The 24,138-nt window shown below is 31.6% G+C and overlaps 1 protein-coding gene across 1 annotated transcript; it reads right to left on the bottom strand.

Annotated features, from left to right (window-relative positions):
• Window positions 1-150: 150 nt before the first annotated feature.
• On the bottom strand, window positions 151-2,569 carry LOC123702019 (putative uncharacterized protein DDB_G0282133). Its single transcript, XM_045649666.1, has 2 exons — window positions 1,645-2,569; window positions 151-306 (listed from the first exon to the last, which is right to left on the bottom strand). The coding sequence occupies exons 1-2, from the start codon at window positions 2,563-2,565 to the stop codon at window positions 223-225; spliced, it is 1,005 nt and encodes a 334-aa protein (XP_045505622.1). The 5' UTR covers window positions 2,566-2,569; the 3' UTR covers window positions 151-222.
• Window positions 2,570-24,138: the final 21,569 nt, after the last annotated feature.

Here is a 24,138-nt window from a genome sequence, read left to right as displayed (position 1 = left end):
TCTATTTTTAGCGTATACCTATTTCTGAATGTAGAGACGAAATAAAAAAAAAAATATTGAAAAATGAATCTTTATTTTAGCAACTAAGTTTAGCAAATATACTTATTTTTTTACATTAACACAAGATAGGATTATAAAAATAGATTTTTCATTCAAATTTTTATTTCTTTTAAAATGATGAATTGAAAATTGCGATAAAGGAATAGGGCTGTATTACCTATCCTAATGCGGTTGCATCCAAATGCACATGTGATCTACTCGTATTTGGTTCCCGGGGCATATATCCTGATGTATAGTTTTCTTGTACTGCAAAAAAGACATTAATATGATCAAATTATTAATTCCCTTTAAAAATACACTCAAATAAAGCCTGTGTGCTGGAAGATTTCGACTGTTGAAATAATTTAATCATTTTTTTATTCATTATCATATTTTATAAAGCAAAATATAGAAAATTTAAGTCTTGTTAACGTAGATATCTGTACAATGTACAATACAATTTTTCCATTCAATCAATAATTCTTTGTAAGAAGGTAATACCTAACCGTTTTTATTTTTAAATAATATTTTACTAGCTTTCCACCTGCAGCTTCGCCCGCGCAGTCAAAGAAAAACCCGCATAATTCCCGTTCCCGAGAGATTTCCGGGATAAAACCTATCCTATTTCCCGGGGTAAAAAGTAGCCTATGTCCTTTCTCGGGTATCAAAATATCTCTATACCAAATTTCGTATTCGTGATTGAGTAACAGACAGACAGACAGAGATACTTTCGCATTTATAATATTAGTATGGATTAACAACAACAAATTACCGCTCGTACGTATTAGGTACGTAGATATATTTTTAATTCTTACCATGGTGGAGACGGCGCGGTCTCGAAACAAAAATCTTTTGTTTTCTCTAAAAGGGGTGACAGACGTACGAGTAAGTACGCGAACTTGTGGCTCGACGACCTTTTTCGCTCGTGTGTCACCCCAAGTACGCGTACTTAAAAACCGTCGAGTAAGTTCGTTGACGATCCAACATGTTTGAAATTTTAAAGGGCTGATAGACGTACGAACTTTAAAGTCGCGGTTTTAAAGGGCTGATAGACGTACGAACTTTAAAGTCGCGGTTTTAAAGTTCGCGTACTTACTCGGCTCGCGGCGGTGACAGACGTGCGAGCCAAGGCGGGCTTCGAGTAAGATTTCAAACATGTTGGATCGTCAACGAACTTACTCGACGGTTTTTAAGTTTTTAAGTACGCGTACTTGGGGTGACACACGAGCGAAAAAGGTCGTCGAGCCACAAGTTCGCGTACTTACTCGTACGTCTGTCACCCCTTTTAAAGTTCGCGTACTTACTCGGCTCGCGGCGGTGACAGACGTGCGAGCCAAGGCGGGCTTCGAGTAAAATTTCAAACATGTTGGATCGTCAACGAACTTACTCGACGGTTTTTAAGTACGCGTACTTGGGGTGACACACGAGCGAAAAAGGTCGTCGAGCCACAAGTTCGCGTACTTACTCGTACGTCTGTCACCCCTTTTACTCGAAGCCCGCCTTGGCTCGCACGTCTGTCACCGCCGCGAGCCGAGTAAGTACGCGAACTTTAAAACCGCGGCTTTAAAGTTCGTACGTCTATCAGCCCTTTAACAATCAACTTACCGACCAATAGTTCCAAGGTGGATAATACGGCATCCAAGTCTTCGTTTCCTTTTGAGGTTTATCTTCTCCCAATTCGTTACCTGGAGCTAAAGGATCATTGGCTTCTCCAGACTTATCAAAATGAGCTCTTAAAGAATCAATTTTCTTCAAAGTTGGCATTATTTTTCCATACGATTTCAGTTTTCGTGATCTCGAATGTATTTTATTTAAGTGATGATAAATATCTATTAATAATTCTAATTGTTGTAACACTTCGTTGTTATTAACATTGTTGTATTTAGGACGTTGTTTATTTTTATTCACCTGTTTCGTTATTCGAATTTCACCATCATTTAGTTCATCGAAATGAGGATTTACTGGTTTAAAATTCTGATGGTTTGTTATACTTCCTACGTTTACATTGTCGTTTCTAAAAACAACGTCTTCCTCAGCATCACTGTCAATAATATCATATTTCTCTTCTAGTTCTTTATAAACATTTGTCGCAATATTAATAACCTCATCCTTGTTTAATTTATTATCTTGAAATAAGTTTTCGTATGCATTATCATTGTTATTCTCTTCAAAATTTAAGTCATTTATACGTTTCTTGTGAATTCTAAGTATTGGTTTATAAAATGCATTCAATTTGTAATCATACTCTATTTTACCTTCATCTTCAGTATGTGGTACAATCTTTCTTATAAGTTTCTTTTTTCTGTTAAAGTTATGAAGATTTTCGTTCTGATTTCTTTCTTCGGAATCAGTTTTTCTATTTTTGTGTTGAGCTATGATAAAAAGATTAGGTTGTTCATTATTGAAATTGGCGATCAATGCTTCAACTAATTTCAAATTGGGTAAATTATTTATTCGAAGAATTGAGCTGTCGCAAAAACTAATAAATATTATGAATACTAGAACGCTAGTTATGTCTGCCTGCATTCTGTATAAATGTTAAGCCGAAGTGACTTTAATTAACAAATCCCATGAAGCGTAGAATTGGTTAATCGGTATTTGATATTAATTTCCTAGAATTTGACTTATCGCGATGATATTATTGTTGAGGATGATGCATCTACAATTGTTGAAATTCGTTATCTTATACTTAAATTAGTGCCTAGTCTAGAATATACTTCAGATGTCCTGAAGGGCGTATTTTTTGCGCATCAAACCACAACTAATGTCTGTGTGAATAATTTTATACAGGGTTACTTGTAAAACACCAGCAACCTCGCAGGACAAGATAGCTAACATCATAAGTAACAACATTTGTTCTACGACTTTTGATAATTTGTTAGATTTTATTTTCATACAAAAATAAATATTCATTTAATTTTCCGTTTGATATAAACTCTACGCGCATTCCGAAACTTACGTAAACAAGAAGCGAACGAGAGGGGAAAGGGGGCGTCGCGTCGTCCTTTCGATAATGAATAGAACATAGACTTACAAATGTTAGGAGAGTACAATAAAAGCTTAAAAAATCATTTAAAAATAATTTATTGCGTTATGCCAAAAGTCGTAGATCAAATGTTGTTACTTATGATGTTAGCTATCTTGTCCTGCGAGGTTGCCGGTGTTTTACAAATAACCCTGTATAATTTATCATTTTTATCAATATTATTTGTTGTGTTTGTGTGAGTTGAAATTAAAGTTTATATTTTTTATTTAAAGTGAATTTAAATCTCTAAAATTTGTAAAAATAAGGATACAAATAACTTAATGCTTAAGCGGATATGATAGCTAGGTATATAAATATGCATTCTATAAACAGTGATACTTGTATACATATAAACGAAATTCATGTAATTACAATATTTAGGTATCTCATGTTTACTGATAAATTTTCAAAACACTCTGGTTTTACATACATAAATAATTAGATATCCCTACCCCAGTGACGAATTAAACCTTTTTGGGGTCATGGGAAAATCGAGTAAAGTTCATTATACATATTTTATGGGTAAATTAAGAGGTATTTATCGCAATAAGCTTCCATTGAGCGCCATTAAGGCGTTTGCAAACATAACAATTTTATTGCGTTTTTCGACATAGTTTATATCATGAAAATAATTGAAAATTAAAGAAAATAATAAGATTAATTTCCTGAAAATGCGAAAATATTTAAAACGAGCTAAATTCATAATATTGGCCTTAAACAAACGTTAACGCGGGGCGTGCATATTGAATATAAAACAAACATATTATAACAAAGGAGTCGGATAATGTATTCAGTATGTTACATTTGTATAACATAATGGAAAGCTCTCCTCATTAATGTCTATTTAAATGAAGATCTTTAAGCCATGATTTTATGAAGAAAGGGGTGCCAAATATTAACGGTACCACAATGAATAATATGCACTAAAGATGATTTTCAGGCAAGAGGTGCGACAAAGCTACCACGCAGATTATAAAATAGTTATTCATCATCATCATCAGCCCATATGCGTTCCCACGGCAGGGATACGGGCCTCTTATCAGAGATCAGGCCATAATCTACCACGCTGGCCAACTTCTTGCATGCTGGTTTCCTAACGATGTTTTCTTCACCGTTTAGAGCAGTGATGATGTTATAACATGTGCAGATACGTGTATGGGTTATAACACCCGATTTGAAGTCCAAGGTTCTCACCACTGACCACTGCACAATAGTTAGTAACATACTTGTTAGTAATAATCTAAACTCTAAAGAATAGGATGCGATTTTTTGTACGCAGTTAAATCGTACCGGGCTCTGTTTATATAAACCTTACTACGGTAAGACGTCACGGTGTCTTTCAAACGGATTATCGCTAAAAGCTTTTCTCAGTACGGGCAAACTAAATTTGTATTCAGCTATGAAAATGTCATCTTAATAGAGTACATTTTGTTTATTATTTTTGTAAATGGCGCCATTGTTGTTTAAGTGGATTTTTGTTTCTAAACGTTCTTAATTAAGTTTTATAAATGGTGTTCCGGGTGTTTTTTGTTCCGAATTGCAAGAAGGAATTAAATAACAGATACATTTAAAAGGGTTAAAAGCTAAAATTATAGCAGGATTCCCCAAGTTCGAATGAAAAGATTTCCGTTAAAAATAAACGTTAATTGAAACAATTTCTCGGTAATTGTTTTCATGAGGTTATTATTGTATCTTATTTCTTTAACCGACTTCAAAAAAAAGGAGGAGGTTATCAATTCGGCCGGTATGTTTTTTTTATGTATGTACACCGATTACTCCGAGGTTTCTGAACCGATTTACGTGATACTTTTTTTGTTCGACGCGGGATGGTGTCGAATTGGTCCCATAAAAATTTCATTCGGATAGGCCCAGTAGGTAGTTTTTATTTTATGAGCATTTTTGTCTGTATTTGTAAATGTTGCAAGTGCAAGTTTGAAGTTGGTTGTTTTTAACGCATATACGCAATAACATATGCTAGCTATAGAATTACCTGATTTTGCCGCGTAAAACCGCGAGGCGCAGTTAGTTTAACATATTGTTTTCAACACACTACCCATTAACGTCACTATCATATCCAAATGTGCCTTACCCTTAAATAACCGTAAAACGCCGCCAGCTATAAGGTTTTAGTGCCTGTAGGTTATATTTATGTCCTCTTACGAGAATTATATTACAGGATAAGGACCCCATATGCATTACGCGGGATAATTTCAACGCCAATGGTTAATAAATTTAAAGTACATACGTTTGACTCTAATTTAGTTCCGTCGATGTGTTAAAATAGGTTATTGTATGTCTGGTTACAATGAATTGGTTGAATGTTCCTGTCGAGTTATGTAGTGAATAATGAATATGTATTAAATAACTTTTAGTAAGACTAGCTTTCCACTCGCGCCCACTTGGTCCAAGACTTACCAAAATATATAAAAATTTATATGAAAAAAATCTAAGCATATATAGACACACAACGGCGGAAAGCAACTTTGTTTTATACTATGTTATGAAGAGAGACAATTTAATAGTATAAAAAATTTAAACGTTGCATAACACGTATTTCTTAAATAATATCTATCACTTACCTATAGGTACATAATATGAACTGAATTTACATAAAGAAATAAATATAATTTTGTTTAATTAGTATTTAAATAATTTAAATAAGTATTGTATTTAAATAACGTTGGGTTACTTTATTAAATTTACATATCTACCTAATGCTAAAATTTTATAGACCATTCCCTAGTTATTCTATTAAAATCTCCATATTCTAACGGACAAAAAATTAATTTAAATCTTCCTAAAACCCACTTACACTAGAGTCGGGTTTAATTTACGATTTCAAGTGAAATTATGCACCTGTTCTATAGATTGCGATGTTTTGCTAAGATATCTTAAATTCGACATGAAAATTATGAAGTAAAATTTACAACCACAGTAAGTTACAAAATAAACCACGTAGTTTTATTTTGCCTTTTTATATGTACATATGAAATAATGAATGAGAGCTTTATTTTAAATTACAGACATTACATACATGAAATACACATAAATTCCACAATAGGCGACCTTATGGCTACAGAGCCATTTTTTCCAGGTAACCCAACCAAGTAAAGCAAAGACAAAAAAAAAAGAATACAGGAAGCACTGAAGTAAAAATCTACGAGAAAGCAATTTTCAATCGTAGCGTGAATGTAATGTGGTGTCGCTTCAGAACAATATTTTGTAATTAGGGCATTGTTAATATTTTAGATATCTGCTTTTCTTAAAAGATAATGAGAAGACGCTCAAAAATACATAATCTACCAGGATATTGGTCGCGTAAAAGCTCTATAATATCATAATAGCGCGATGTATCAGTTTTATTAATTACCTATAGGAGTCCACGTCATAAATTCGAAATTTAGCATGTTCCCTGGAGAATTTAATGAACAAAATTTACGCAAAAATTAAGTTAATCTATAAAAATATTTAATTTTACTTAACAATACATTTAAAATACCATATCATATCATAGTTATCGGGGTTTTTTCGACGTTGGGTCGAGCGAAGTTATTAGTTTTAGTACATATTGTGTTTTAAAATAGCACGTTCCCTGAGCAGTATTATTATATATTTTTTAAAGACCGTTATTTTACAGTAATTTCCAAACCGTTCTTTCAAAAAAGCATTTTTCGGCGATTCTCACAAACAAGTCACCTAAATATGTTTCTTTAGGGCTTGCGAAACGTAGCTTTCTATCAGACGAGAACATAAGTCCACGACTTAGTTCTTGATTGCAGAGGATTTATAACTTTTTTATGACTTGCACTGTACAGCGGGATAAAGTAGAACTTCATTCGTGAGTTATTCCGTCCTTTAAGTGTATATTTTACAAGAAGCACTTGTAATATTAAGTAGCTTGAAGATTATAATATTTCAAATAAATCATGTATCAAAAATCTATACTAATATTATAAAGCTGAAGAGTTTGTTTGTTTGAACGCGCTAATCTCGGGAACTACTGGTCCGATTTGAAAAATTGTTTCGGTGTTAGATAGCTCATTTATCGAGGAAGGCTAGGCTATCATCACGCTAAGACCAACAGGAGCGAAGCCACGCGGGTTTTAAACCACGCGGCACAGCTAGTGTTACATAAAGGTTACATATAAATATTTAGGATCAGTGAATGACATGAGAATTCATTTGTTTTTATTTGTTTAAATGTAGGGATTAATCTCTGGAACAGCTAGACCGAGAAAACTGATAAATAGCTGATGTAATAAAATTATTTAGGACTATTATTCCGTTATTTTATAAGGATTGGGAACATTATGATTAAAAGGAAACACGATGAAAACCGTGGGACGCAGCTAAGTAGTAGAGTTAATAAAAATAAACGATATGCCTACACATATTATATTATGTGATATCGTTTTTGCAACAGTAAATTCGAAACGATCTAAGTTAGCGAGTTAAAATGAAACACTTAATGCGGTAATAAAGCGGTTTAAATGGATTTTTGGACTAATGAAGCGTGGAAGTTGTGGGTATTACCGAAGGGAAAATTATGACGTCATTTGGGAAAAATTTGACGTGACTGAGTTAAGTTTACGCATGCTCAATTGAGTTTTGTGTTTTTATTGGAGTAAGTGAAATTGTAAATGTTGAAAAACTTTGATGATTTGACAGAGAAAACTTGTCATTTCCACGAAAAATTAATTAGTTATTATTTATTTTCATGCGTGTGTTCAAACGTTAATATTTAGGTTTGTAATGTCCGACTTTTCTAGAAAGATTTACTACAGATTCAGGCAATATATATAATATAATAATAATAGAGCGAAAAGGTATCTTTTCTTTTTTAAAACTTATCATAATGTTATATTTTGCTTCCCAGTTACCTATGAACACTCAGAGAACTCCAACTAGACTCTATTTTTAAAGATTTTCAGGAACCATCCAAAAACTGAGCACGTAAAGATATTCTCTATGGTACTATTTGCTACGGTGCCAAAATTTATCTGTGTCAACGTAAATTATAACAACGTTAGTTTTCTAACATTAAATAATTATTCTACGTTATTTTGTAAATTAAGTATTCTACAAGCAGTTAAAAGCGAAGGAGTAGAAGAAATTCGTTTGAGGAATGCCCATTGGTCTTACGCGCCACAGTAAAGCGAAGGATACAGATTCGAATTCCGCTTTTAATAAAAAAATTTCAATTCTTTACATTTTGCAAACAATCGCTCTAAAGCGATAAGATCACCTGTTATACCTTCTTAATTTAAGTTTAATAAATAAACTGTTTGTAATATTTTCTTTCTTTTACAAGTGCCTAAATAGATATTTAGCTAAATTAATAAATGACGTTCTGTTTTTTACACAACAGATTCGAATCCTGCGTTCAAATATTTAATATATTATCAAATAGCGTTTCTTTCTGCCCAAGAAACAATTAAAAATGTAAATACACCATTTACTTGATAAGGTTTATAAGTGGGTCGATGGGAGTCTAATGCTGCGACCTAAATACTTCAATTGAACGTCACTATCTAGATGCCTGTTTATTGAAAGATGTTATTGGAAACTAGCTGTATTGAATATTGATGCGTTTAGTTTTATTAATAAGTTCATTACGAGCAGTTTTAAGAAGAAGTAGCAGTGTTGATAGTTTTAAAAATTAGTTTTGAATTACGCTTGTAATGTCAGTTTGGATAAGCTGTTTTCTATGGTTTTATTTGTATTATTATGTATATATATAAATTAATATTTTTTTACAAATAGTTGTTGTGCAGCATCTTTTTAACGATTTATTTAATGTCTCTTTTAATATTTTTTTAAATATCCTCTTTATAAGAGCAATTCGATATCCCTTACAATTAAAAATGTAGGTTACTCAGTCAATAAATTTCGATCTGGAAATACAAAAAGCTTACTTGCTCGTAAAGAAAATCGATCAGTAAATACGGCAAGGGATCAGTTCATAGCAATATAAAGTACATTATACTTAGTCGTTAATAATATAAACTTGATTAATAACTAAGTTGTCAGTTTTCTCAGCATAATATGGAAATTTACTGACTGTAAGTTTGACGTTATAATTATAAAATAGACTAGTTAAACCATTAATTAACCATTTGCGAAGTAAATTTAAGTCAAATAATTTAGCAAATTTTGCGTAAAATGTCCTATGATTAGTAAAATAAAATATTAGTGCCCGATTTCACCAATAACCCCTAAACAGTCTCCTAAGTAAGGGTTCCTTAGTTTAAGGGACCCTTCAAATCACTACCAAACCTAACGATTTAGGTGACACTTATCTGTCGGTGAAAGCAAATTTTACGTTAGGTATCCCCTAAATTGACTTAGGTGACACTTAAATTTTACGGGTTGTTGGTGAAAACGGGCATAGGACTTCTTTTAGATAGTCGAGCAGTTCCTAAAGAATCTGTATTTTTACCCTTCAAATAATACGATACCTAAGAATTTTCTTATAGAAGTATAGGAAAATTCTAACAACAACCAAGGTTTTCCACCTTCCATAATTAATTATCTACAGTAGGCCCTTTCACACAAATATATTAAAATAATAATAGGTAGTACCGCTTTGAAGCCTAAAACAGAATTGGTTATAATGAAGTTGATCTCAGCTGAGTGAATGCTAAGACTTATTATAGTATTTAGCGAGCGAACCGGTGTGTATTTAATAGCTTCGACCCATTTAAGTGAGTCGGCTTTACTTGGTACAGTCGTATTCGGAATATGTTTGTTTAAAAAGGTAAGTATTTTCAGTACTGATAGATAGAAGTGAACAGAGGAATCATAGGGTAAATGATTCGTTTGAGATTAGAAAAGCGTGTATAAATGAAATTGTTCAAGTAATCTGAATATTACCCACACTGGTTGATAAAGGGAAACTACGTCAGATAATCGACAAAAAGTTTGAAAATATAACAAATCTAATAAAAATAAGATGATGGAAAACGTATACCTATTATTTAACCCAAAATAAATATTATAGCTTATAATTTACTTTTTGTGTATTTTAACAGTCTATGTTTAATAGTGTATTGTATAATTTAATTATATTTGTGTACACGCACTTGGCCAGCGTGGTGGATTATGGCCTGTACCCTCATAGGAGGCCCGTGTCCCAGCAGTGGGAATGTATAATATGGGCTGATGATGATGATGATGATGATGATAATTTAACGTCTGTTGTTAATCAGTTTATTTGTTATCTTACTATCTACCCAAAAATATTTTCATCAAAACCCATTTCTGCATTCGAGTATACCGCGCAGTTTGTATAACTTCGTTACCCCCGGACAGATCGTCGATGCGAGAAATAACGAACACTGCTCCGGGGAGCCATTTAGATGTAAATTATCTTTACTCTAAAATCTAAATAAAGGTTAGGAAAGGATTCTGCAATAGGCTAAGAAGGTTAATTTGTAACGTTGGTAGTGAGTTGCTTTAAAAATCTCTTGGTTCTAGATCTATAGGTACCTACTTAATATGATTATAAGGCTGAAGAGTTTGTTGTTTGTTTGAACCCGTTAATCTTAGGGACTACTGGTCCGATTTGAAAAATTCTTTCAGTTTTAGATAGTCCATTCATTAATCGCGGAAGGGATAGGCTATAATCACGTTAAGACTGACAGGAGCGGAGCCACGCGGGTGAAACCGCGAAGTGCAGCTAGTAGTCAATATAATTGTAATTTTTGTTGGTTCGAGTTTTTTTAATAATAATTGATTAGTGAAAAACTGTTTGATGGTTTTAGACTATCTGTATTGTTTTAAAAATTATAGCTAAGTACTTACATAATGGACATATTATAATATATTTTTTTACTGAAGGCTTGGTTTCTATACAAATTTCTTACAAAAACATATTATATTACTTCTGTTGTTTATGCTCATACAGCTTTATTTACATTACAATATGTTTATCACTTAGGTAATTTTATGGAATTTCCATAGTACATGCATTTGAAACTTGCATTGTATTTGCTTTGCGAAGTCTAGTACTAGACAGTATTGTTCGAAATGCTCTATACATACATTTATTAATATTGTTGAAATTAACAACTGAATTGTTGAGTTTAACCGCAACCGCAGGGAAGTCAAAATGCGTCCACTGTAATTCGATGGGCTTTACAAATTTATGGTATACTATAGCTTCCCGCTCGCGGTTTCACCCGCGAAGTAAAAAAAATCTACATGATTCGTGTTGACAACTTTCGCAATTATATTAATATTAGTAGATAGGATACTATAAATTATAATGTTAACTAGTTGCTAATCACGGCTTAAGTAGTCCTATTATTTATCGTAATCCATACTAATATTAGAAATGCGAAAGTAACTCTGTCTGTCTGTCTGTTACTCAATCACGCCTAAACTACTGAACCAATTTGCATGAAATTTGGTATGGAGATATTTTGATACCCGAGAAAGGACATAGGCTACCTTTTATTGCGAAATATGTACCACGGGCGAAGCCGGGGCGGACCACTAGTAGAGATATAAACTATTGTTTCTTAAATGACAAAATTTTATTAAAATCGGTTCAATAGTTTAGGATTCAGAATACAATAAAATCGAGCAAAGTATGTAATAAAGTAATGATGACTGTTCATTAATTAATTATTATTAGAGCGATCTGAAAAAGAAAATTCTCAATTCGATTTTATTCTGAGAATTTTAATAACCCGAAAAACTAAGAAAAGGACGTTTTTAAAAATTGTTATCGTTTAAAATTGCTCTTCAAAATGGTCCTATTTAATTTGAAATAGAGAAACATTGCGAGAAGTTTTTGGATTAATATCTTTAATGAATCTTATTTAATTAACTTCAACGACGAGTATATTAATTAAGTTTTCATATTTAAAATTAAAACTTATAAGCTGGTTCCTTTTTTTAAAAAACCTCTCGATTAAATAAGTGATTAATATCTGGATGAGTTAATAATTTATTAAATATCGATAATCTTCAAGCTTCGAGCTTTCAGCTTTAATTAATTGCTTCAAAGACTAATACAAAGCAATCCAACTAGGCCAATATCTTTAATCCTATCTTATATTCTTCCTGTTAAATCTACTAATATATATTACTAGATTTGAGCCCGCGGCTTCGCCCGCGTTTTGAAAGGAAATATATAGTTCGTGCATAGTTATAGCATAGTTCCCGTTCCCGTGGCATTTCCGGGATAAAACCTATCCTATGTGTTAATCCAAGTTACCCTCTATATGTGTGCTAAATTTCATTGTAATCGGTTCTGCATACCATACCACACCATGATGATGATATCTACGTAACGATAAACACAAAAACTAATTATACAGGGTGTCCCACTATTGAAGAGACTTGTAGTTTAGCATACACTGATCACGTAAAAAATACTTAACAAAATTACGTCAAAATTTTTTTGCTTAGTTTTTCCTAAAAATTCATGTTTTCTGCTCTTGCTTCGCGCATACGGCATACACCGCTTCGCTAATGTGAGCATTTTGTCTATGAAAACATAATCTTAAACGATAGCTCACGTGCTGGTGGTAAAGTTGGTGTTATGGGTGTACACATAGAGTTCTAAAAATTCATCTATTTGAAAAAAAAATGCGTCTGGAATTTTATAAGTATTTTTTACGAACTCAGCGTAAGCAAAACTATAACCTCCTTTGAGCTTAGTATACCAACAGTGGGACACCACCACACACACACTGTATAATATTCTATTGCATATTGTATAAACTAAATACAATATGTATTTTTGGGTTTATCACGTAAGTTTTAAACATGTAAAGACTGAAAATTTCACACATAACTTCTTTTATATACCCACAGAGTTACCCTGTAACAGAGTTTCCGAGTAAGACAAATTTCGCTCAAAATTAATAGACAGCAGGTGTAGGACATAAAAGGGAACCGTCTTGTGTTTTTATGTGTTTCAATTTGTTGGTTTATGTGTTATGGTGTTTGGACGATGATTTCATGGGATTTTTGAGTCGGTAAAATGTTTTATTGCAAGGACTTGGATTGAAAACGAAGCATAATTCATTGGAATATGCAACGGGAATATGAATTCATTTCATAGATTTATTTCGGGTAGGTTTTGGAGATAGATATGTTTAAAAAATACACAGTAAAGTATCTAGTAGATATACAAAGGTACTGAATTCCAATAATTTCAAATTCAATTCAATTCAAATCTTTTAAGAAAATCAATTATTAAACCGTGAATAATCAAAGCGCGAAATATATTAAAAATAAATCAACATAATTTAAGTACGTACGTAATGTACCTACCTACCTTCCTTATTCTGTACCAAATATTAGTAAAACTTTTAAATCAAAATAGATACGTAGAATATATAATTATATATGTGAGTTCTTAAAATATATTATAATCTTCTGAGAACATCAATCATCTCTTTGAAACTTTGAAAGTAAGAAAGCTATTTTCGCTTATCCGAATATAATTCTTAAAGGAATTCAGACTTAAGTTAGCATTGTTTAAGTTTTTAGCATTGTATAAGTTTTTAATTGCTAGTGTTAGCATTTTGGAGCAAGTATTTTCGTTAACAATCACGTATTTGCTACACGACAAAATAAAAATTAATGAAGGACCGATGATGTCAAATGCTTATTTAGTAACGTGACTATTTGCTCTAAATATTCTTTTCAGCTTCCACCACTTGAAAAACCACTTTATTTTTGCACAGTATAGAAGTTTGATAACAGTATAGAAATATATAGACGCTCATATGCAACTGTCTCTACATTTTTAAAATTTATGGGAATACGTCCATTTCCTGTAAATTAAATGGTGGAATATCTTAGATAGTTTTTATATCTAATTTTACCAGTACTTCTTGAATAGGTACTAAAACATGCTAGGAGTAAATATATATTGGAAGGTTTTCCAATCTAGTTATTAGGCACGCTTTATTATGAAGAAAAACAGAAAACAAAAAATACATACAATCGATCTTGTTTTGTTTTTGTGACAACAATACACAGAGTGAAATCTTCATCCGTCTTGTTATAAAATATTAGTTTACAACTACATAGTATAAAATTAAGTCGCTTTCTCTGTCCCTAGTACGCAGAAGATTTTGATGCGTTTTTGTTAATAGAAAGAGTGGTTCTCGAGGAAGGTTTAAGTATAGGTATAATGTATTATATGTTTAAGATAAAGCGGGTGAAGCCGCGGGCGGAAGCTTTATTAATATCTTTCAAAATTCAAATTTGCTGATCGAAAAATACTTACCACCAAACTTATAGGCCGGTTGCAGAGCTTTACCGACCATCAGTGCGTACGTCAGTTGCGCTTGTCATGATGGTCGGTGAAGCTCTGCAACCGGCCTATAAGTTTGGTGGTAAGTATTTTTCGATCAGCAAATTTGAATTTTGAAAGATATTAATAAAGCTTCCGCCCGCGGCTTCACCCGCTTTATCTTAAACATAATACATTATACCTATACTTAAACCTTCCTCGAGAACCACTCTTTCTATTAACAAAAACGCATCAAAATCCTCTGCGTAATAGGGACAGAGAAAGCGACTTAATTTTATACTATGTAGTAATATAGGAAATGAATAGGTACTATGTAGTGATATAGGAAGTCAATGCGAGCTGAAACTAAATTATAGAGTAAAACTTTAAAATTATAGGCTATAATAAAGCCAATATACGTAATTTCGCAATTTTAATTCACCAAATACAGTTGCCACTTATGTCGCGGCGCAGCTCTGAACAAACCCAGCCGTTTTGAAGTTTAACCGCGTCCCCTGCAGACTTGCAATTATCTGTTTCGGAAGTTTCACTGCAACACAATTGTATGTACTAATACTAGTATAATTACTTATGTAGTTTGTGTGATCTTGTTTAATTAAATGGAAGTTTCAATTGAAATTGATAAGTGTTTAGTTTTATAGAATTAAAATGCTCTTTATAACTAAGAATTGTTTAAAAAAGGGTATCATTTAAGCTATCACCAATTTAATTAGTTTTGTGTTTCTTAAATAATAGGGTTTGTCCTCAAAATAGTAGATCTGTCACCAAAATGTAGTCACCAAACAATGCAAAATCAGTTCCACAATAAATCACCTAAAATCCTGAGATATAAGGTCTAGTACCAAATAAATGTTTTTGTATGTATAATAATAGGTGTGTCCTAATAAGTATTCAAGCAAACTAATTTAAAGAGATCACCAATAAATCATATTATGTTACTAGAAAATTGCATTAAGTTCAAATAAAAAATTAGGGTTGTCATCATCGTTTCAACCAAAAGATTCTGCTACTTAACTAGACTCCCAAGGTTCTAAATTTCCACTGGTAGTATAAATTATATGTAAATAAAAATTTTAGCAGAGTAGTTAATAAAACAAAGTCAAAATAATCAATATTTAATATTTATTGTTTAAAATAATTACCACTGAAAAATCAGCGCTGGTTTAAAATAGCTGGCTTATGGCTAGCAGAATAGTAGATAATTAAAGTCAAAATAATCAATATTTAGTCTCCGCCCCTTAGATCATTTTTTCATTAAAATTATAAATTGATGTATTAAATTGGTAACTAAAACTATTAATTTAATATCTGAACGAAATAAAATGTTACTACAGTACTCCCAAACTAATAATGCGCATAGAAAAATTCGTCACTGTTCGGCAACTGTCATATTCCCCGAGCCTCCGAAGACGATATGTATATAGAGTGGTTAAATCTATTTTCTTCATGCATAGTTTATTAGAATTATGAGTTTTATTGCGATTTTATGGTAAAAGAGAAAAGTAACGAAATTTGTTTCGATAATTTAAAGTAAGTTAATAGCGAGGATAAGCTACACGATTGCTAATACATATTTGTTATATTGATTTACTTGGAAAATTCTATACTTAGAACTATTAAAGTGTCTTACTAAAGCTGGCGTAATGATGGATGTATGGAAGGTTAAAATAAGACAAAGTTTATATTTAAAAAAAATATTTTCAAACACTGGTTTACATTTAAATTGTAGAAATCTAATCATTAAAATCTCAGTCCAAAGGATTTACAAAATCAGGGATTATCTCTATTTCTGATATCGTAGAATGATCAGAACTTTCATTATGCTCTTATTAATTTTCACTTTCCCCACTACTATCTGCTACCTGTGTAAATAATCATTTTATCGGAAAATTCAACTTAGAAACAAAACTAAGAAGGGTATGTAACAGCAACTCTATATAATTCCATACAGAGATAATACGTGCGGTTACCACCGATATATAAAGACGACTGACGGATTTTTGAATTTTTTGACTGACAGGCTACCGTCAGCTACCGCTCGAATTGTTTTCGATTGTGTATGACTCTGAATTGAATCCTATTTCTTTCGAACAAAGTGCAACATGCAAGTGTTTATCTGAGAACGAAAATATTTCGTGGTGATAGATCTATTTTTTAGGTGATACAACTTGATGACAAATATAAATTTTGGTGATAGAAAATATAGTTCCCTTTGAAAAATAGAAAAAAATCTATCACAAGGGACTCGAACCCACGTCTATCTTCCGTATTTCGGATTCGAGTCATGCCTGATCGATTTTTTTCTATTCATGAAATATTTCTCAGTTTCAATTGAGCTTTTTATTTTATTTTGTTGTTTTACCTTATGCTTTTTAATAATTTAGTTTATGTGTACTAACAAGGTAAAAGCTATATGATTAATATTCGTTCAAATACAAAAAGTAAAAGTTTTTATTTTTAGATTATATGACATAGCAAGTAGCAACAATGAAACAAATTCTGAAGACATACGATACAGAGCGTAAACAACAGAAAAAGTCAATATTGTCTAATAGAGTTTTTCGTCAATTCTATAATGTTCTATACATATCTATAATTTTACATATACTTAGTAAAATTTGCATACATAAGGGCGGTCAGACAGCGAAAGCGACTTTGTTTTATACTATATAGAGAAGATTCAGACAATTAAATAGATATAGACTAGCCATAAAATGAATCCACGTAGACAGACAGATAAAACCCAGTTTAAACATTACTTTATCGTGTGAAAAGCAAAACTTTTGCAATAATGTGTTATATTTATTTCACGTTTGTTTTAAACATTTTCAGTGCATTTCGCAAAACGCTAACAAAATATATGCAAAGTTTCTAAATTGGACACAGTGACTGCGTACGTGATCGAGCTCGTAAATGGTTATTATTGTCAAAGAGACAAACATGCTTATGGTAAGAATTCTTAGTATCTATTAATTTATATTAATAGCATGAAAATAGATTTTGAAGGATTGTAAGTTGTGACAGATAAACTAAAAAATACGGATTTTGTTAGATGTAGGTTTACATTATTTCAGATATTTTTTAAATTTAATATCAGGTCAGCAACTCAGACGGAGCTGGGAAGAGTGGCTATAGTCTGCGCAGCGCAGTTGCTGCCTTCAATATTTTATTCCTTTGATGATTTCAATCAATCAAAATGTTGATGTTTCGAGATAAGACAATGAATACAAAACACACAGCACATTTTCAACATAATGAAAAGAAATCAAAGTGTTTGATAAACTGTTTTAAACCCAGTTCAAAAAAATGCAATAGTACATTGTCTCCTTATTGTCTCTATATTTGTGTGTTTTCAATAATATTTTATTTTATTGCTATGACGTCTGTAAATTTCTTCCCCCAGCTCCTACACTATAATCTAACTTACAACATCTGCGCTGGACGCGTGAGAACAGAACGAAACTTTTCAAAAGCTTTCCTATATTTTACAAAAATCTTTGGCTTTGATAAATGATTTCTGAGATTCAATTGTTATGTGACTATCATTACTGACTTAAAAATATGAGGTTTTTGTTGGATTAACTTGACGACCGAAGAAGTGTAATGTTTAATGAATCTTATGATTATGTTTTGTAGATTCAGACAAATTGTGTAAATTCAATATTCATATGTTTGCATAAAGTAAGGCCTTTCTTACTAAATAATTAATAACTCAGGCCCCGGAACCACAGACAAAATAGAAAATCTATAATTGTGTCTGGGACCGATCGGGCCGCTTGGGGCTCAATGGGTTAAAATAAGAAATTGGGTACTTACAATAATTTTCATGCAAATAAAACAACAATGGTCTCTATAAAATTATAATTTTTTTGTCACAAAAAGATACCTTCGAATGTAAGTAGGTAACCTATTCAAAGTATTAAATGTCTAAATACTATCCAAATTGGTATTTATAATTCTGGAATACAAATTCTGACAACTTTTTTGAAAGTCGGTTAAAATCTTTAAATATAAAGGAAAATGAAGAAATACCTAATAATAATTCAATCATATTGAACAAATAGTTAATCTCATCAAAGATCAAAATCTGTTTGAAGTCGTTTGTGATGGAATTCAATGAAATTATTTTCGGATCGTCGTAATATTATTATTTAATAAGATTTTCTTTGCATTCATTTTTTATACTATAATATAATTAATAAACGAATGTACTTGTGTGGGTGCTAAGTTTACACAGACCTTCACTTCTTTCTTACATAGTATAAAACAAAGTCGCTTTTTTCTGTCCCTACATCTCTGCCTATTTATGCTTAAATCTTTAAAACTACGCAACGGATTTTGATGCGTTTTTTTTAATAGATAGAGTGATAGTCGAGGAAGGTTTTAAGTATATCATTTATTGAGTTATGACAAAGCGGGCAAAGCCCAGGGCGGAAAGCTAATGATTAATAAAGAAAATTATGACGTCATTTCTTTTTAACCGACTTTTCAAAAATGATGGAAGGTTTTCAATTCGTAGTCTATTTTCTTCATATGTTATTTAATAATTTCATTCATGAATGTTATTTTCGTCACATTTTCATATATTTCGTCTTGATATTTTTTTAGACTTTTTATTCTAAAGTTCATAACTTTATGTTTTGTGGTTTTATAACATAGTACTTATTTCTAACATAGTACTTTATACATAAAATAATATGTATAAAACCTAATAAATTATATAAACCTTCCTTTTGAATCGCTCCATCTATTAAAAAAAACCGGATCAAAATCCGTTGCGTAGTTTTAAAGATTTAAGCATACAAAGGGACATAGGGACAGAAAAAGCGACTGTTTTATACTATGTAGTGATATTGAAGGGATAAAGCAAATACCTTTGAAATAGACAATACGTATTTTTATTTACGCGGAACCACACTGCGGATTATTTCCTAAGCTTTATCGTATTTAAATCCTATACAAAACGATTTAGTGCTTTTGCGTAAAAATGTACGGAAACACATTCCGTTTGTGTGTGTTGGAAGATAAAAAATTTAATAGTAAAAAATCTTATTATGGTCCATTTCAATATTTTGCATCTCATCAATGTTATCGTTTAGCTTCAATTTCGAGAAAAATAGTGTTTTTCTAGTCATTTTTAAAGTCATACGTAAGTATGTATAAGTTTAGTTTCTCCAGTGTTTTACTTCTTCTTTCTTCTCTTTCTTTCACTAATTGTGACTGAAAAAACAATAGAGTGACACAATGTCAAATATAATTTCTTATCGACTCTGATATTATGCATATTCTTTATAAACAACCTAAAAATATATTCTTATCAACTTATCTGAGATGAATACATCGCGCATATCCAAGTATTTCATATATCATTTCTCACGAGGTAAATGTTGCGTATATTTTTGAGTAAATTCTGTATAAATCTTATAAAAGATGGCAGTCAACAAGGTGCACAACGAGGCAATAAAACAAGCAAAAAATATGAGCAGTCCATTTATGTGAGATATAGCTTAAGGTACCATAGATGGGTTAGTACATGGAGCTTGTAAATTTGGATGTGGTATTTTATTGAGAAAGATATTATATTCAAAACAGTATCATATTATGTTAATTTTATAATTAAGAAGGGAGCAAATTCTGTGTTTATCTGTTACATAATTATATTTTGATGAATTTTATTTAAATAGATAGAAATTTAGAGATAGATTTCAGCTACTAGGCGGGGAAATAAACAGTGATAGGAGCGAAATAGAAAACAGAATATTGTACAATGAAAGTTGATAGCACGAAAAACCGCATGAAAAGATTCTATTATAATATTGTATATACGCTATTTTTCATATCATACATGTTTTTAGAACACAAAATATTACTGAATTCACCAAATTATTTCTATAGAGTGTATTTTAATAGATCCAAAGGGTGGAATATTGAATATAGACGTGACAAAGCTTATAATTAACGGATGATCAAATCCCAAGCTGTATATTGTGTCCCAAGTGGCCTCATTTGTCACATCAATTATACACTTTTGGGAATTTATGTCATTTTTGTTTTTTGGAGAATTATACCACAGTTGACAGATATGTACTACGTACATACAGTTAGGAAACTAAGCCCCCCCATGAAATTATGACGTATAGTATATAGCTGTTACTTTTTGATATTTAACCGACTTGAAAAATAAAGGAGAAGGTTATCAATTCGGCATGTATATTTCTGTTTGCTTTTTTTCACAGTTGATTTTGTGGTAATTTGGAGATTAAAACCCGTTAAAATACAAAAATGGTGTAGCCTAGATATGAATTTACAAGAAGAAACAATCCGAATTAATACAGCTTGTAAAAGTAAATACGTTTTTATCAGTGCTATATTTCGAAATCTAGTTTTGTTATGGACATTATGGCATTCAAATGCTTTATTAATATAAAATTATAAAGAATATAAAAAAATCGATTTGAAGACGCGGCCGCGGGTTCAAATCCGGCCTCGTGATCGATTTTGTTCTTTTTTTCAATCAATTTATAAGCATGAATTTTCTAAATGTAATTTTTGAGTTCAAACATGAAAATATGTGTGGATATTTTTAATGCATTGATTTCTATTTATAATGAATACAATGACATAATTATAATGAATATATTATGACATTAAATATAAAGCTCCAAGAGCGGCTTTATCACAGTGCAGTCTCTACCAGGCAACCACGAGAGGAAAGGTAAAAAAGCGAACAGAGCAGGTAATATGAGGCAAAATAAATAAATAATAAAATATGTTGAATTTCTGATCCTAAAAAAGTATTTTTAAAACTTGTAGGTATCCTCTAAACGTGAATTTCACTTCGGTTCTTGCTAACAAAGAATTCCCGAAACACGTCAGAAAATCCATTGTTTTCAGGGATTCAAGTAAAAACCATGGGGTGTGATGAATGGGAGCCATCCAGCTTCCGCCGTTGGGTGGAATGTATGAGATTTGTTAGTCTGTCCGTCTCTTACTCGGTAATGGTAATGGTATGGATATAATACTTATGCTTGTGAGTTTGTTCGTATAGAGTATAGTAGATATGGCTTTTTTAAATACTTTATTTATTTTTTTTATTTTTTATGGTTTTATTTTTATCCTACTGGTAGTTAAAGCATAGCTCTTAATAGATTATTATCCAACACTTAATGTTCTTTTTAATTTTTTTACATCATATTAGCATGCACTTTAAGCTTTATAATTTTAAAAGTTTTAATTAAATTTTCATAAGATATCCTTATCTTACTTCCATTATAAATAGGAAACACACAAAATACACCGAAAAATATACCTTAAAATAATTACAATGTCTCGAAGCTTGTAATTTTTTTAGTAGCATCCCTAATAAGTAACTAATCAATGTCACACTTTCTTGAAAAAAATACAATTTTTTATGTCTTCTTGGTCTTAACATAATAAATGGATAGATTATTATTGTTTCTATTAACAAAAGAAAAAACATTGTAATAGAAAATAATTGTAATTACAACCAAAGCAAATGATCTTTCTTCCCTGTATAAATATGACTGTCTAGATTTATGATTTGTACAAGTCCTAAGTAATCATGATTTAATTACATTCGTTTATCATAAAATATCATTTTCACTCATCATTATTTGCTTTAATATATTATAAAGGTACTCTTATGAAGTGAATTTTAGTACTATTGACTGGCCGGTTGGCTTGGTTGGTAGTGACCCTGCCTTCCAAGTCACTGGTCGTGGGTTCGATTCCCACCCGGGACAAATATTTGTGTGATGAACATAGATGTTTGCTCTGTGTCTGGGTGTTAATTATCTATATAAGTATTTATTTCAAATTATATATGTATGTTTATCAGCCATCTGGTTTCCATAACACAAGCGAAAGCTTAGTATGGGATCAGATCGTGCCCTGTGTGAAAAGAGTCCCGAAAATATTTATTTATTTATTAATCAATTCATCAAGATACTGCAACACGTTTTAGGTTCTAATGTTTAGAATGACACCGTTCAATATAATTTGTTTGCCATACTACGGAAATTTATGGCTAACATAATATTGTAATTTGTATGAAATATCATTAAATAAAATTGTTTCTATAGGAAGAAGAAACAATCTTCTTGTTCGACACAAACACAAATGCATTATTGTGTTTTTCATACCAATCCAATCCATACTAGGTAATATTATAAATGCGAAAGTAACTCTGTCTGTCTGTCTGTTACTCAATCACGCCTTAACTACTGAATCAATTTGCATGAAATTTGGTATAGAGATATATTGATACCTGAGAATGGACATAGGATAGGTTTTATCCCGGAAATCCCACGGGAACGGGAACTATGCGGGTTTTTCTTTGACTGCGCGGGCGATGCCGCGGGTGGAAAGCTAGTTACGGAATAAAAATCACGCTTCACTATACACAATATGTTAACTCCCAAATTATGTTTTCTTTCATACCATATTGTAATAACAACTATATTTTATATCAGGTATATTCTTGCAAATAAATTTAAACTGAATTTCATCAATACCTATAATTGACGCTATCCTTTATCAGAGTTAAACTAGTCTAATCACACGATATTATACAAAGTGCATTGCACAAAATCGTCGAATATTTCAAGCTCATTTATTAATTTTGTTCGACGAGTACAGATTATCGAAGCCACGCTAAATCCCGTCACAGATAATCCTACTAATATTATAAATGCGAAAGTTTGTGAGTATAGATGTTTGTTACTCTTTCACGCAAATACTACAGTACCGATTACAATGAAATTTAGCACACATATAGAGGGGAACTTGGATTAACACACAGGATAGGTTTTAACCCGGAAATCCCACGGGAACGCAAAGTAAGCGGGTTTTTCTTTGAAAACCTATTAATAATTAATTCTTTGAAAGCTAGTAATATTATAAACGCAAAAGTTGGTGCGGATGGATGTATGTTTGTTACTCTTTCGCGCAAATACTACTCCGATTACAATGAAATTTTGTATGTAGGTAGCTGAAGACCCAGAATAAGACATAGGCTACTTTTTATGCCAGAAATCTCACAGAAATAGGAACTATGCGGGTTTTTCTTTGAAAGAAGCTGCGGGCGGAAATCTATTATAATACTATACTAGATCCCGTGTTTAAGCGAGAGCGGTACAGCGCTGCGGTTCGTTGATGAAGATTGATTGAATTAACGTCGATTTATTTGTAAATAAAAGTACCTATGTTAAAGCGTGGTTGTATTACGTAATTAAATACTGATATAATATTTCCTAGACATCTTTAATCGACCAAAGTCAAGACAAGAATGACTCGCAACTGCATACGACCGTTATTTATACGACGATCAAAACAACTATTCGAGTGGTGTGACTGTATGAGTCAGCGCTGTACCTGTAGTCTCAACACATTAATCGACATCGATGTCGACCGAAATCGGTCGGTAACTAACGATTTTCAGTATCTATAGTATGGACCTAAAAAATTTAGTGTTGATTTTCCAAGAAATTTACCTTGATATTATGGAATATATAGTAAATTAAAATTAGTTACATAAATTTTTCGCATTATTACAAATACAATTGCATATGAAAAAAGCACATGTTATGCACAAAAAACATGGCAGTTAATTTAATTTTAATCAAATTCGATATTTTTTATATCAATCGTTTAATTAATGTTCTATTTATTACATATTCATGGAATCCAAATTCCATGTATGGCAATCTCTTTATTTACTTTTTTGACATTTGACATCAATCAATCAAAATAAATATAAATTTTGTATTTTCAAGAG

Source organism: Colias croceus, chromosome 22 (genome assembly GCF_905220415.1).
Source record: "Colias croceus chromosome 22, ilColCroc2.1".
In the NCBI taxonomy this organism is placed as follows: domain Eukaryota; kingdom Metazoa; phylum Arthropoda; class Insecta; order Lepidoptera; family Pieridae; genus Colias; species Colias croceus.
Note: the sequence above shows the minus strand (reverse complement) of the source record. Positions and strands in the feature narration are given on the sequence as shown.